Source organism: Lipotes vexillifer, unplaced genomic scaffold (genome assembly GCF_000442215.2).
Source record: "Lipotes vexillifer unplaced genomic scaffold, Lipotes_vexillifer_v1.1 scaffold30, whole genome shotgun sequence".
NCBI lineage: Eukaryota > Metazoa > Chordata > Mammalia > Artiodactyla > Lipotidae > Lipotes > Lipotes vexillifer.
The window spans coordinates 208,144-223,087 of NW_006783081.1; the positions used below are offsets into that span (position 1 = coordinate 208,144).

General features: G+C 32.8%; 1 protein-coding gene across 4 annotated transcripts in view; it reads left to right on the top strand.

Moving 5' to 3' along the window:
- The window catches only part of TFEC (transcription factor EC), a 151,955-nt gene that overhangs the window by 129,835 nt on the left and 7,176 nt on the right, over nt 1–14,944 (top strand). For all 4 annotated transcript variants that reach the window (XM_007455670.1, XM_007455669.1, XM_007455671.1 and 1 more), the window contains 3 exons: nt 8,351–8,465; nt 10,444–10,500; nt 14,095–14,170. In XM_007455670.1, coding sequence (XP_007455732.1) covers nt 8,351–8,465; nt 10,444–10,500; nt 14,095–14,170 — 248 coding nt within the window. The remainder of the gene's footprint in view (nt 1–8,350; nt 8,466–10,443; nt 10,501–14,094; nt 14,171–14,944) is intronic.

Genomic DNA, 14,944 nt, shown 5'->3' on the forward strand with positions numbered 1-14,944 from the left:
ACAGAAAAAACATGTGGAATTTAGGTCAGATCATTTATGCTGCCCTTTACTGTATTTGGCCTGAGAGTAAATGGTTATATGAATATTTGTACAATAATTTTAGACCCAGATTTTATTTTCTCATAGGGAAACACTGATTTTAAACACAGGCAAAGCTATATTTTTCTATTATTGAAAGTTATTGTCCTCTTACAAACTAAGAATTTTATAATAAATGGGATTGAATTTTATCAGATACTTTTTAAAAATCTATTGAGATGATCATAGAGTTTCTTTTTCTTTTTTAACGTCATAAAGTATATTTATGGGAAATCCAACTTGATTATGGTAAGTTACCTTGTTTATATTCTCTTGAATTCAAATTACTAATAATATTTTGCTTAAGATTTATAGAATGAATGAAATGGGTCTATAATATTTGTTTCTCATAATGTTTTCATATGGTTTCAGTCTCAATGAATTGGAACATATTTTCTCTTGTCTCTATTGTCTGGAAATGTTTGTACAAAATTGAGATGGTATGTTTCTTGAAAATGTGACAGTTTTGCCCATAAAACTGTCTAGTCCAGATATTTTCTTGTGTAATTGTTTAAAGCTTGTTTTCATTTCTTCAGTAATCATACGACTATTCAAGACTATTAATTACTTGTGTAGTAAGTTCTACCAAATAATACTTTTCTAGAAATATATGTATTTTTCCTAAGCATTCACAGTCATTGGAAAATTATTATAGGTAATCTCTGTTATTATCTTTTTTATTGTGGTATAACATAAAATTTGCTATTATAAACATTTTAAAGTGTACAATTCAGTGGCATAACATAGATTCACATTGTTGTGCAACCATTACTGCTATACATTCCCAGAGCTTTTTCATTCTTCCAAAGAGAAACCCTGGACCCATTAAACAATAACTCCCCATTTTCCCTTACCTCTAGCCCTTAGTAACCTCTATTTTCCTTTCTTCCTGCATAAATTTGACTGTTCTAGGTACCTCATGTAAGTGGAATCATACAATATTTGTCCTTTTCTATTGGCTTATTTCACTTAGCATAATGTTTTCAAGATTCATACATGTTGTAACATGTATCCGTACTTCATTACCTTTTATGGCTGAATAATATCCCATTATATGTATATACCATGTTTTATTTATCCATTCATCTATTGATGGGCATTTGGATTGTTTCTACCCTTTGGCTCTTTAATGCTTCTATGGACATTGGTGTGCAAATATCTGTTTGAGTATCTGCTTTCAACTCTTACTGGTATATACCTAGAGGTGAGAAATTGTTGGTCATATGCTAATTTTAAATTTAACTTTTGAAGAACTGTCATACTATTTTCCACAGTGGCTGCATCATTTCACATTCTCAGTGGCAATGAACAAGGGTAATATTTTTTTCCATAGCCTCACCAACATGTTTTCCTTTCTTTTTTTTTTTTTTTTTTTTTTTTTTGTGGTACGCGGGCCTCTCACTGTTGTGGCCTCTCCCGTTGCGGAGCACAGGCTCCGGATGTGCAGGCTCAGCGGCCATGGCTCACGGGCCTAGCTCTCCGCGGCATGTGGGATCTTCCCAGACCGGGGCACGAACCCGTGTCCCCTGCATCGGCAGGCAGACTCTCAACAACTGTGCCACCAGGGAAGCCCTCCTTTCTTTTAATAATAGTCATCTTAATGAGTGTGAAGTTGTAAAACATTATGTTGATTTATATTTCCCTAATGACTAATGATGTTGAGTATCTTTCAATGTCCTTATTGGTCATTTGTGTATCTTTTTCAGAGAAACGTCTATTCAAGTTCTTTGCTCATTTTTTAAATTGGATTGTTTTTGTTGCTGTTTTTGTGAGTCATATGAGTTTATTTTATGTAGTCTAGATACTAATCTCTGAACAGATATGTGATTTGCAAGTAATTTCTCCCATTTTGTGAGTTGTCCTTTCACTCACTTGATAGTGTCCTTTGATGTACAAAAGTTTTAAATTTTGATGAAGTCCAATTTATCTGTTTTGGTTGTTGTTGTTGCCTGTAATTTTGCTATCATATCCAAAAAATCATCACCAAACCCAATATCATGAAGATTTTCCCTCATCTTTTCTTCTAGGAGTGTTATAGCCTTAGCTCTTATGTTTAAGTCATTGATCCATTTTGAGAAATTTTTGTTTATGGTGTAAGAATCCAACCTCACCTTCTGCATGTGGCTATCTAGTTTCTCAGGATTGTTAGTTGGAAAAACTGTCTTGGTCTTGGCACTCTTGTCAAAACTCATTTGACCATATATTTGAGGACTAATTTCTGGGCTCTCTATTCCACTCTCTCTGTCTGTCTTCATGTCAGTACCACACTGTTTTGATTATTGTTGCTTTGTAGTAAGCTTTGAAATATGGAAATTTGAGTCCTCCAACTTTGTTCTCTTTCAAGATTGTTTTTGCTATTCAGGGTCCCTTGAGATTCCATATGAGTTTTAATATGGGTTTTTCTATTTCTGCAAAAACCACTGTTAGGATTTTAATAGGGTTTGGATTGCATCTGTAGATTGCTCTGGGTAGAACTGTCATCTTAACAATATTAAGTCTTCTCATCAAAAAACATGGGATATCTTTCCGTTTATTTATATCTTCTTTAATTTCTTTAAGCAATGTTTTTTAGTTTTCAGTGTCTAAGTCTTTTCCTCCTTGGGTAAATTTATTACCAAATATTTTATTCTTTTTGATGTTATTGTAAATGGAATTGACTTCTTAATATCCTTTTCAGATTGTTCTTTGTTAGTGTGTAAAGATGCAACATATTTTGCATGTTGATTTTGTATCCTGCAACTTTGAATTCAGTTATTAGCTTTCATACTTGTTTGTGTGTGTGTGTGTGTGTGTGTGTGTGTGTGTGTAGCCTCATGATTTTCTAAATATAGGATCATATCATCTGTGAACAAAATCATTTTACTTACTCTTTTCCAATTTGGATGACTTTCTTTTCCATGCCTAATTGCTCTGGCTAGGACTTCCAACACTATGTTAAAAAGAAGTGAGGCAAGAAGGTGGGTGGTGTCCCAGTCTTGTTTGTTCCTGATCCTTGAGGAAAAAAACTTATAAATCTCAACTTGTACTGTGGTTATATCCTCCTTTCATTTAAGATATCATTTGTTTAGTCTTCATTCTTTTTAATCAGTCTTGTAAGAGGCATGTCAAGTTTGTTAACTGAAAAAACAAAACAAAGCTTGTCTTTTGCATTGTTTTGTTTTTCACTGATTTATGATCTTATATTACTGTTTTACTTGCTTTGGGTTTATTTGGTTATTCTTCTAACTTCTTGAGAAATTTACTTAGTTTATCAAATTTCAAATTTTTATCTATTTTTCTCATATTTAAGGGCATAAATTTCCTTCAAAGCATTATTTTGCCATATTCCAGAAGTTTCTTTATGTGTGTTTTCAGTATCTTTCATTTATTTTTAAATTACAGTATGATTTGGTCTTTACTCTTGAGTCACTTAAGAATTTCTAAATATATAGGAAATCAAGAACTCTATGAAATGTTTGAAATTTTTTTTTGGGGGGGAGTTGGTTTTAGTATTTTTTCTGAGTACATGATCAATATTTATGTACATTCCATACGTACTTGGAAAACTGTGTGTCCTCTAATTTGTAGATGTAGAACTATATACATGTATTAGGCCAAGACTTTACTTTTATTGTTTACATCTAGAACATTACTGATTATTTTTGTCTACTTGACTTTTCAAAAAACAGGGAGAAATATGTTGAAATCTCCCAATATGTTGATGGATTTATTAATTTCTCCTTGTAGTTACAAACATTTTGTTTCATATTTTTATGTTATTCTATTACGTACAATCCTGCTCATAATTGCTGTGCCTTTTTGGAGAATTGAATTCTTTATTGTTAGATAGTGACTCTCTCTAGCCCTAATTTTTCTAATTTTAAAGCCTATTTTCTCTGATATTAATGTAGTTCACTGGTTTCCTATGGTTATAATTTGCTGGACATATCTTTTCCCATCTTTTAACTTTCAATCTTTTGTGTCCTTTTGCAATGTAGTGGTGTCTCTTGTAAGCCACATAGATCTAAATACTGTCTTTTTAACCAAACTGTCAACCTTTTAGCTGAGGAGTTTGACCTATTTACATTGATTATTCTTATTGATATATTTTCATTTGTTTCTCGCATCTTATTTTATTATTTAAGTGAGTCCTACATTTTAATATGTTTTTCTTTAGTAATTTTTTTTTACCACTTTCACATCCATTGGCTTTTTTACTACTCCAATCCAATCATACTGATATTATCTAGACTTTAGTACTGAGTTATATGGTTATACATTTCTTTTTTTTTTGCGGTACGTGGGCCTCTCACTGTTGTGGCCTCTCCCATTGCGGAGCACAGGCTCCAGACGTGCAGGCTCAGCGGCCATGGCTCACAGGCTCAGCCACTCCGCGGCATGTGGGATCTTCCCAGACTGGGGCATGACCCTGTGTCCCCTGCATCGGCAGGTGGACTCCCAACCACTGTGCCACCAGGGAAGCCCTATACATTTCATTTTATCTTTGACTTTGATTCCCTTCTTCTTTTTTAGACTACAACCACTTTACCAAGATATTTGATTATTTTTTATGACATATTTTATTATATCATATTTGCTTCATCCAAAACTGTTTTCAGTGTTAGTCTTTGAGAGAAAATATTCTTAAGCATTTTATACCTCTAAGAATATTTTTCATCATGACCTCATATGTGGATGATATTTGGGCTGGATATAAAACTCTGTATTTTAAGTCCTTTTCTTTAAACATTTGAAAAATACTGATTCAGTTTCTTCTTTCATCCATTTTGCTATTGAAATATTTTATGTTAATCAGATTCTTGTTCCTTTGAGCATAATCTTTTCTTTTTCTCTTTAGGCTTTTCAATCTTTCTCTTTGTCATTGTATACTCTTAAATTTCACTATAATGTGTCTGGGTGTAGGTTTTTCTTCTTTGATATTCTATAGGCCCTTTGATTTTTAAATCAAAATATAACAATGATAAAATAAGATGAGATAAAATAAAAGACTTTTTGGTCTTTTATTTAGTGTTAATTCTAGGAAATGCATCTCCATTATTTCTTAAAATTTTTTCTTCCTTCCATTTTTATTTATTCTTTTTCTCTGAGAGTCCTAATACCTGTCTGTATTTTAGTTCTAATAATTCTATCCTACATACTAATTAGATTTTATTTCGTATGCTTTGTTTCTTAGTTCTTTTCATCACCCTCCTGAGAGATTACTTTAATTTGGTAATTCCTTTATTTCTTTCTAAGTATATGCATTATGCTCTTTTTCCATAGTTTTATTTTGTTCAAGTATTATATTTTCATGGTTCCTATTTCTGCTTCATCACTTCAGCCATTTTATGCTTTCTTGTTATTATTTTATATTATAAATTATTACAAGTTATTTTATATTATAAAGATGTTACAAATATCTTTATTTCTTTTCGAATGTACACTAGGTCAATTTTAAAAACTTGGTTTCATGTGATCTTTTACTTTTTATTTCTAAAATTTGTGCTTTTGATGTTATTTCTAACACTCCATATTGTTTAACTTTTAAAATAAGTCATTTTCCTCTAACGTTTTGATATATTGACTTGTGAGCTAATTTTCTTTAGGGAATATTGGCTACTCTGAAAGGTAGCATATGTGTGGAAAGGCCAGTGCTCAGTCCACTTAAGTCTCTATGATCTTAGTAATGAGATGTGACTAAAATCTAGGGTAGAGAATCTTGGACATCAGGAACCACTGCCAATCACTTCTCACTTCAAAGCAACTTCTTAGATCAGGAGTTCACTTTTTTCTACTGGAAAGAAGAATTGTCTTGAGGAGTATGTTTTTTACCTTGTTGAAAATATTTTATAATAAATTCTTTATTAGATGTCTTTAAAATTTATGAGTTTATTTCTAATAATAATATTTCCCTATTGTTATGTCAATGATTTTGTTTTTCTGAAAAAGTAACCTGTGTTTTAACCAGAATAATAAATACTTCTTCATAAAATATCTATCCAGTTGCCTACTACTCTATAAAATAAAGCTAAGACTTAGACCTTAATACCTAAGTAACTTATACCTTTAAAAAAAGTAGTTATAATTTTGCTTTGTAAGCCTTTTCCAATGTCTATGTAAACTTTAAATTTTCACTAACACTGTACCCTTATATCTTTTAATGGAGAAAAGGCTCTTTAGATTATGTGAGATGTATTACATACTTTGAAACTGAAACCAATTGTTTAATGATATTCAAAAAGTGATTAGCTATTTACATGAAATAGAGTAGTACCTACAGCATAAAATTAAATAGGATATTAATCATTGTGCTTCAGGGCATAAATTGACAATAACCAAGGTCAGGAGAGGATGTAATATACCCACAGTTAAGCAGGATTAGATTCATTTTCAGAATTCCAGACCCATTTCTAAGGAAAAATGCATTGGGTACAGTCTGACAAGGTAATATGGACCCAGTGAGATGCTATAGTTAGGAATCTATCACTTTATTGTGCAGTGTATATGTAATATGGCTCCTTTTCTTCTCAAACATTTCTGCTATTTGCCACTGCTGCATTGAAATCCATCAGAATTCAAACTCTTCAGAGAAAAGTGCCCTTTTCCTAGTTCTTTCCCCCTTCCTTCTCCCTCACTCCCTGTCTTTTTGTTCAGCATGTCCATTATGTTTCTCAAAGGCACAGTGGAAATGAACAATTCAGGTTGGTGATGCCCCAGCTTATAACCAACAGGGTTTTCAAAAAAAGATTTTGGAAACTTTTAAATTTTACCAATATAACTAAATGACTCACATGTTAGGGAAATATCTGCTTTTAGGATTTCTTCCTAATTGTGTTGTACTGATACTAATACTCATCTATCCAGTTTGGTCAACTTTGTCCCTGTCCCCATTTTTCAGATGAGGAAATTGAGAGGGAATAAATATCCCACTTAAGGCTCTCCCTTCTAAGGTCCCAGAAGCAAAAATACATTTTAAAACAATGAATTTATATAAAATAAAGATGAGGAGTCCAAATAGAGTATATAATGAGAAGAACCAATATATGAAAACATACATCAGAATACCATATGCAATCTATAATGTCCTTATTGATATGCACATACACTTAAATATTAGCCTGATTTCCACTGTATTTTCAATGATTTTTTTCCCTCAGAAATATACAATATTATTATATAGTTTAATAGATTATTATGTCAGAAACTAATTTTGGTCTTTCTTCACATTTATTTTCAATCCGATTTTATAAGTATTAAAAACTTTCCCTCAGTTTGAACTGGAGTTTTACAAAAAGTGGGAATAAGATGTTAGAGTCTCCATAATAATCTGATTATAGCTTTGCTTTGTTACTTGTATTATTTTTAGTTCTTTAGGAAAGAAAAATGATACTGCCTATTCAGCTCTTGGTTGACTTCCCAGAAATGAAATAAAGATACTTAGAATGGAAATATTTTAAACATTCAAATCTTATATTTTAAATGTAGCTTGTTCTGGAATAATGAATATTAACTTGAGTTACAAATATTATTTAAATTTTTTTCTTGGGAGATCAAATCAATAAGCACATTTTAACTAACAAATTGGTACGATTTTAAATTGTGTATAAAGTATCTTAGCTTTCTGAAAAATTGTTCCCAAGAAGCACTTTAAGAATTGCAGTGTTGCTATAATTAGACATACCCTATATCCACTAGAGGTAAAAGCAGTTTTAGACTACTTTTGGTTACCAGCTAGGATATTTATAATAATCTAGAACATTAAGTGTACATTGAGAAAAGTATGCCTTCCAGGAAGGAAAGAAAGTTTTTCACTTAATTAACAGTGTAGAACACCTCTTGACTGTGAGTTTCTGGTAGCACTGATGGTATTAAGAAGGCTTCCAAAATGTTCAACCATTATACCTAATTTATGACATGCAATGAACTTTCCAGCTTTGCTAATATGTATATTGATTTTTGTCAAAAATGATATTTTCAATCTTTTTCATTTATAACCAGGTAATATCCTGGGTCAAATTCCCATAGCTTTGTAAATATTAATCAAAATTTTTCTTCGTGAGTGAACTAATTTCTCCTTTTGCTTAAATACAAATAGCTTTTTTCAACATAACTTATCCATAAGCATGCCACAATGATTTTACAAAATTAAGGCATACTCACTTTTGTTTAAGATTAAAATGCTATATATTACAAATTACTATTAATAAAGTAGTAAATTTAAAATGAACATCTAAATACTTTGTCAATATCCAACGAAGATTTGATTGATCTTTTCTTCCTTTTTCCTCTAAAGCTTTCTGGAAGTATTTTGGATGTGTATAGTGGTGAGCAGGGAATTTCACCAGTTAATATGGGCCTTACAAGTGCTTCTTGTCCAAGTAGTCTACCAATGAAAAGAGAAATTACAGGTAACATTGCTTTTATAGTTTCATCCTTTTTAAAAATCAACTACATAAGACATGAGTGACATATATTTCCAAGCTAAAGAGGATTTAAAAAATATTACTAAAATAGTTAGTTAAAATGGGAGACAATTAGAGAGTAAATCCATCTCTTTTTTCCTCTATGACAACCAAACAGCAAGTTAGCATAACTTACAGTTCAATTGAATTAATTAATTATTTTAGGAATTGGGTGAATATACACATAACTTCATTCATATGTATATGACAGTTTGAGTAAGCTCTTCACTTAACATAGGTTCATTTTGATATTGAATAGATGCAATTTATTAACATGATTGCAAAAGAACAGATTAATAGATTAAGGAAAATTAGATTTTCCCCTTTTTAGCTTGTTTTATGGATTTCATGATTCACATTTAACTTTCTCATGTGGGTAAAAAACCCTCAGTTTTCAATAGTAAATCTCAAAATTGTTACAACTCAAAGGAATTATAGGGGCACTGTCAAATTCCTCCAATATGTTGATGTGGGAATCAAGAGTCAGAGGAGTTATTTTCCCAAAGTCATACAGCTGATTAGAAGCAGAAGTGGATCAAAATAAGGATTTCATGACTTATAAGACCAGTGTTAGTTTCTCCATAAGAATAAAATAAAACTCAGTCGAAATTTCCATAACAAATTTTTAGTTTGGAGCTCAAACACTGGTCTTTAAATATTTTTATACAGTTAATATAAACATTTTTAATAAATGCAATATATCCATTCTTGGAGTCTAACCAATAACTCAAAAATATCTATGCATTCAAATTATTTAGACTAAAATTAATGAATGTAGCCTTAACTAAATTTAAATAAATGTATTTCTATTTTAAAACTAGAATAATTCAAAGAACATTGTATTAATTATCTATTCCTGTATAACAAATTACTCAAACTTTAACAGCTTGAAATAATAAACATTTATTATCTCATACAATCCCTATGGTTCAGAAATTCTGGGGGTGACCTTTAAAACTGGTTTTGGCTCAGAGTCTCTCATAAGGTTGCAGTCAAGATGTTGGCCAGAGGTACAGACATTTGCCACTTGACGGGCTAGAGGATGCACTCCCAAGGTGGTTCACTCACAGGTCTTCCAAGTCGGTGCTGCTTGTTGGCAAGTGGCCTTGGTTCTTTACCACATTGACCTCTCCACAGGACTGCTCAGGTGTCCACATGACATGACAACTAGCAATTCAAAGGACACCAAAGTGGGAAGCTGAAAATGTTTTTTATGATGTAGTCTGGGAAGCCACACTAATCATTCCCACAGAATTCTATTGGTTAAACGGGTCAGCTTTATTCACTGTGGAAGGGCATTAACAAAGGTGTGAATATCATGAGTGAAAATCATCGTGGGCCATATTGGAGACTGACTATCACAAATGCTCACAACTACATAGCACATGAAGTGTCACTTACTGAAAGTATGGAGTTGTCCAATAGGAATATCTGAGGAATGTAGTTAGTTCCAATTCTTGGGATGTAGAAATCATAATTTTTTATAAAAAAATTATGTTGTAATAATTTTGAATAATCTTAAAATTCTGAGAACAATACTAATAAAAATGATTAAGCAGTTTAATATTTTCTGTGTGCTGTACCTATTTTTAATCATCACAGTGATTATCAGGTAAGTATTATATTATATCAGTTTTACAGATAAGAAGCCTGAGACACAGAGAACTTTGGTAACAGTTCACAAGGCTATTAAATGGAGGGCCAGAATACAAATCCAGGTTTTACTGCTCAAAGCCCATAGGTTTTGTCACTGCCTTCTTACTAAAGAGCACTCTGTTCCAAATTTCTGAATATTTGCAAAAAATATGTATATATATTTTACCACTTGGAGCAAGTAATTTTCACTAGTATTTCTGAATTATGTTGACTGGAAGGATTGTAAGGTAGAAATAAGTACTGTTTCAATTGTCTTCCTTTCGATCAGATACTGATACTCGAGCTTTGGCAAAAGAGAGACAAAAAAAGGACAACCACAACCTCAGTAAGTATATTTTCCTTTTTTTGAAACAAAATTAATTAATGCAAGAGGAAATGCAGAATTTAAAATGTGTGATGTTTTATTGTTGCCCCATAAATATTTTGAGGTCAGATGACCAGAAGTGTACATGCTCACTGGTAGAACTATGTTGGGAAATTTAAACAATGTGAACTCTCAGAAAAGCTAGACATTTTTATGAAGTTCAGCATCTCAAGTTCTCTCCTTGATCATTCTCTCTCTCTCTCTCTCTCTCTCTCTCTCTCTCTCTCTCTCTCTCAGACTGCATGTGAGCATTGAGTTATGTCTGAACTCAGTTATAAAAGTGACTTTAGAAAATGTACACCATTTAAATAGCAAGAAATGTGACTCCAGGTTCTTATCTTTCTGTGTCAATCTGCTCCTCCCTTCCTAATGATAAGTTATCTGAAAGTACTGCTTATGTTGTACTGGTGAATTCCACTGCTGCTGCCAAAAAAGGGGCCTCTTATGCCTTCCTGGGGGTCAATTTGACTCTGATAATGGGTCACATGAGATGGGTAAATGCAGTCCAGGGAAGTTGTTGAGGGGCAAGTTGAGCTTTAGAGTGCTTTGTCATGTCTCAAATGCTTAACTGTCTTAAGAGAGCTTGACTAATTGAGTGTGAAGCTTTTTTGTTCTGGGAGCCAAATCAAAAAATGAGAAAAAAATAGAATAGAATAGAATTAAATAAAAACTTTAAAGCCCTAAAACAAACCAGGAATTTCCTTACATGTGTTTAGTTGAAATTGATTCTACATGTACCTGTGAAACCTGTATATATCTGTTCATGAAGCATCTGCCTACGTCACAGAGTAGGTTGACTGTGTGACTGAGGAGAAGGCTGACCTGTGGTTATACCAGTCCTTAGAGTAATTGTGGAGAGGGAAATGATTTGATTCTGATTACTTAGTGGCAGAGCAGATAAGTGTTGGTGCAGTTTATGAGGCAAGTAGAACCTGAAAGACAGAACTAGCTGTTGCCAGAAGGAATTAATAATACATCAAGGAGATAAAGCCTTCTCTCTTAGTTTTAAGCCTGCTAACTATTAGCTTCCTTGATCCTTTCTTCTCTCCTCTATGTTTGCACTTTAAATAACAGGTCATTTAATGTAAAGTATGATAGGCGCCTGGTATGACCATTATCAAAGAGTTTTCTAATTTGGATTCTCTTACTTAGTGATCTTCCTTTTTGGAGATATCAATGTTACAAAAAATTAGTATCACATTTTAAATGTGAATCTAGGATATCCCTTAACATTTGTGAGGATCATGGCTGGAGGACAAATAAAGTCCCACTTACCAGATGTCTAAATACTTAAAAGCTATAACTCAAGCTAGAAATGCTAAATTAAGTATGTTCTATCCTTCCTAAAGATTGGAAGGCCAGGTGTGAAATAAGAATTCTCAGATTCTTGGAATTCTGAGTAGGAATGTCAGGGTGGGGCAATGCCAGCCTTTAGCCAGCAGCCCATCTCACTTCTCTGTCTACCCCCTAGAGGCCACTTGCATTTGTATGCTGCAAGTGGCCTCAAACACTAGTGGGAACCCCTCATTCTGTATATTCAAGTTCTATACATATCTCTGCAAACAGCTGCCCCTTGTCTGCATCTTGGGACTAGGGTAAGCACCTTGGTGTCCTGATCCTCCCTCAAGAGGATGGACCTGGGAAGCAGCCTGAACAGGCTCAGGGTGTTTGGGAAGATATTCCTGTTGCAAATTACCCGGAATGTAGTTTAGAAGGGGGATCCCTTTGTCCTGTGGCTCCCTTGCTCAGTGTGGATGGGTGTGGTAAGAAAAGGCAAAGGGGCCTCCTCATCAGTATGGGGTCTGAGAAGAGAGGCCCCTTTTGCTTGGATCTAAGGACAGGAATGAGTGAATATATCAGAAACTTGGTGACGAGTGAAATCACGTGTAGCATGAAATAGTTTAGTAATTTCTTAAAACTTGACTCCTTTACACACAACTAGTACTGGAGATGAAAACATTGAGGAACCAAACTTCTCATCATAATTAGCCATTAACAGTTTTACTGGGCACAATCTAAGAAGAGCTGGGTAGGAATTTCTGATATTTTATGTAAGGTGCATCTAAATAATAGATTTTGATAAAACATTATAGGACTAAACCAGTTTCCTATTTTGAGATAAAGCTGTGAACATCCTTCCTAGCTGCTCTTCATCTTATATTTAAAAGTCTGTTTTATAATATAGGAGTGAGTATGTGTGAACATAGACTTACTAATAAATTCTCACTGTAAAATATAAATGTATTTCTATCAGCATTATCTTTATTTTCTTTTCAGTTTTTTATATGGTGTCAGTTTTTTGACACCATGTAGCACATGCATAGGAAAACAGGATTGGTAAAGAGGGAGAATAAACTCTCCCAAGAATCAATTATATCCTAATTTCAGAGGAATCCCAATGTATTATTTTTGAAGGTCAAGTTCATTCATGGTAAATTGCTTTGTAGAGTAGGTTCACCAAGACAATTGATATTTTTTTCATGACTTTCCTTGTTTCTAGTAGCAGATCTTATTTTTGAAGCATGTATGGTTTAATGTTTTTGACATATAGTTTTCTTCTTCTTCATGACATTTTACTTCCTTCATTTCCCTAAAAAGCTTTAAAAATGTTATCTACTTAAACAATATTATGCATAAGTTGTGGTTCCTGATACTGGAAATATAGAGCACTGGGAATATAGGACTACTCTGTGCTCTATAAGACTGCTCTTAGATAAGGGTCAATATAGAAAACTCTACTTATTTGTATATTTGACATTTATTGAACATTTACTAGATGCACAAAATTTCCATAGGCAATGGATGCATAGAAATGCAAACAGAGAAAACAGTCTCTGAATAAAAACCTATATCAGTAGTTCTCAAAGTGTGAGCCCTAGACAAGCAGCATCAGCATCACCTGGGAACTTGTTAGAAATGCAAATTCTTGGGTCCCAACCCAGTCCTACTAAAATCAGAATCTCTAGGTGCTGGGTACAAATTTATTTTAACTATCCCTCCAGGTGTGTCTGATGCATGCCAGAGTTTAAGAATCACTGCTCTATGTATTATTGAAAGTTGTTAAATTAGAAAACTATATTTATAGTCTAATCAACATATATTAATTTAGCACCTTTTACATGCCAAGGCCTCTGGAGATACAAAAGAAATTGTCCCTGCCCTCAAAGAGGTCATAGTCTATTTGGGCACACATACCTACCATGTAGCAAACTTTGTGTTAGCCTTTCAGTGGCGTGTATGAGAAAGGAGAGTATATAAATATATATATATATATATCAGTATGAGTGAATATTATTGCATTTCAAAGAATGATAAAAATGTTTTTGAGAGAAAATGTTTTAAAATAATTGTGAATAATAGACTCACAATTCTAATATTGTTATTTTTACTTTTAGAATAAAATGTGTTTGAATTTTTTATTTTTGAGAAGTACCCTTTTCACTAAATGAAACTTTTTTGCTCATTGTTTTTCAAAGATTGTTAAGAAAGTTTACAGCTGACCAAAAGTGAATTATGCTTTAATGAGAATAATCAATAATATTTCTTTTTTAATAGTTGAAAGAAGAAGAAGGTATAATATTAATTACCGAATCAAGGAGCTTGGCACTCTTATTCCGAAGTCTAATGATCCGTGAGTTCACCAATCATTTATTAATAATGTTATGGTTTCAGTCATCCCCCAAAAAATGGGTGGGAGGGAGAGGGGGAGGGGAGAACCAAAGACTAGGAAACTAACCAGCTGTGGTAAAGATAAGGCTACTGCTGGTCTCATTTTTTAATAATCTATTCAAGGCTGATAGTTATTAAGCATCAACGTTGTTATTAACACTTGTCCTATTGAGCTATAGGAAATAAGTAAATTATTTCTTCTCAGTATTTAGTGGATTTTTCTGTATGGCACCAATATTTGCGAATTTAGTGGTAGTACCAAATGCTTTCATGATACTGACTGGCATACTCAATTTATGATTATAGCACTCCTTCCAATTTAAGATTTATGTGTACGTGAAAATTGGAATGTTGAATTTTCAGAGGTTCCAAAATTCTGGCGATATGCAAGCAGAAAAAATAGAATTGTAAAAACAGGCTGATTGATGCCAGTCAATAATCGGTTATTGCAATTAAATTTTCAGCTAGGTTATGGTGTCATACAGTCACAAAGTCAGTTAAACAAGATGTTTGAGGTTGTAAATTTTGAGAAATAGTTGATAAAACAAAATATCAATTTAGCATGTTAAGTGTTTCTCTAAAAACATGAAAACATTGTAGCATTAATAATGACTAGAAAAAAATGTTTTGTTCAGACTGAGAACTGGACTCTCCAGATACTGGCAAAAATCCATTATTCAGAAATGATGATGTTTGATAAAGTGATATTTGTGAAATTTGAAAGTATTCTTTCCCT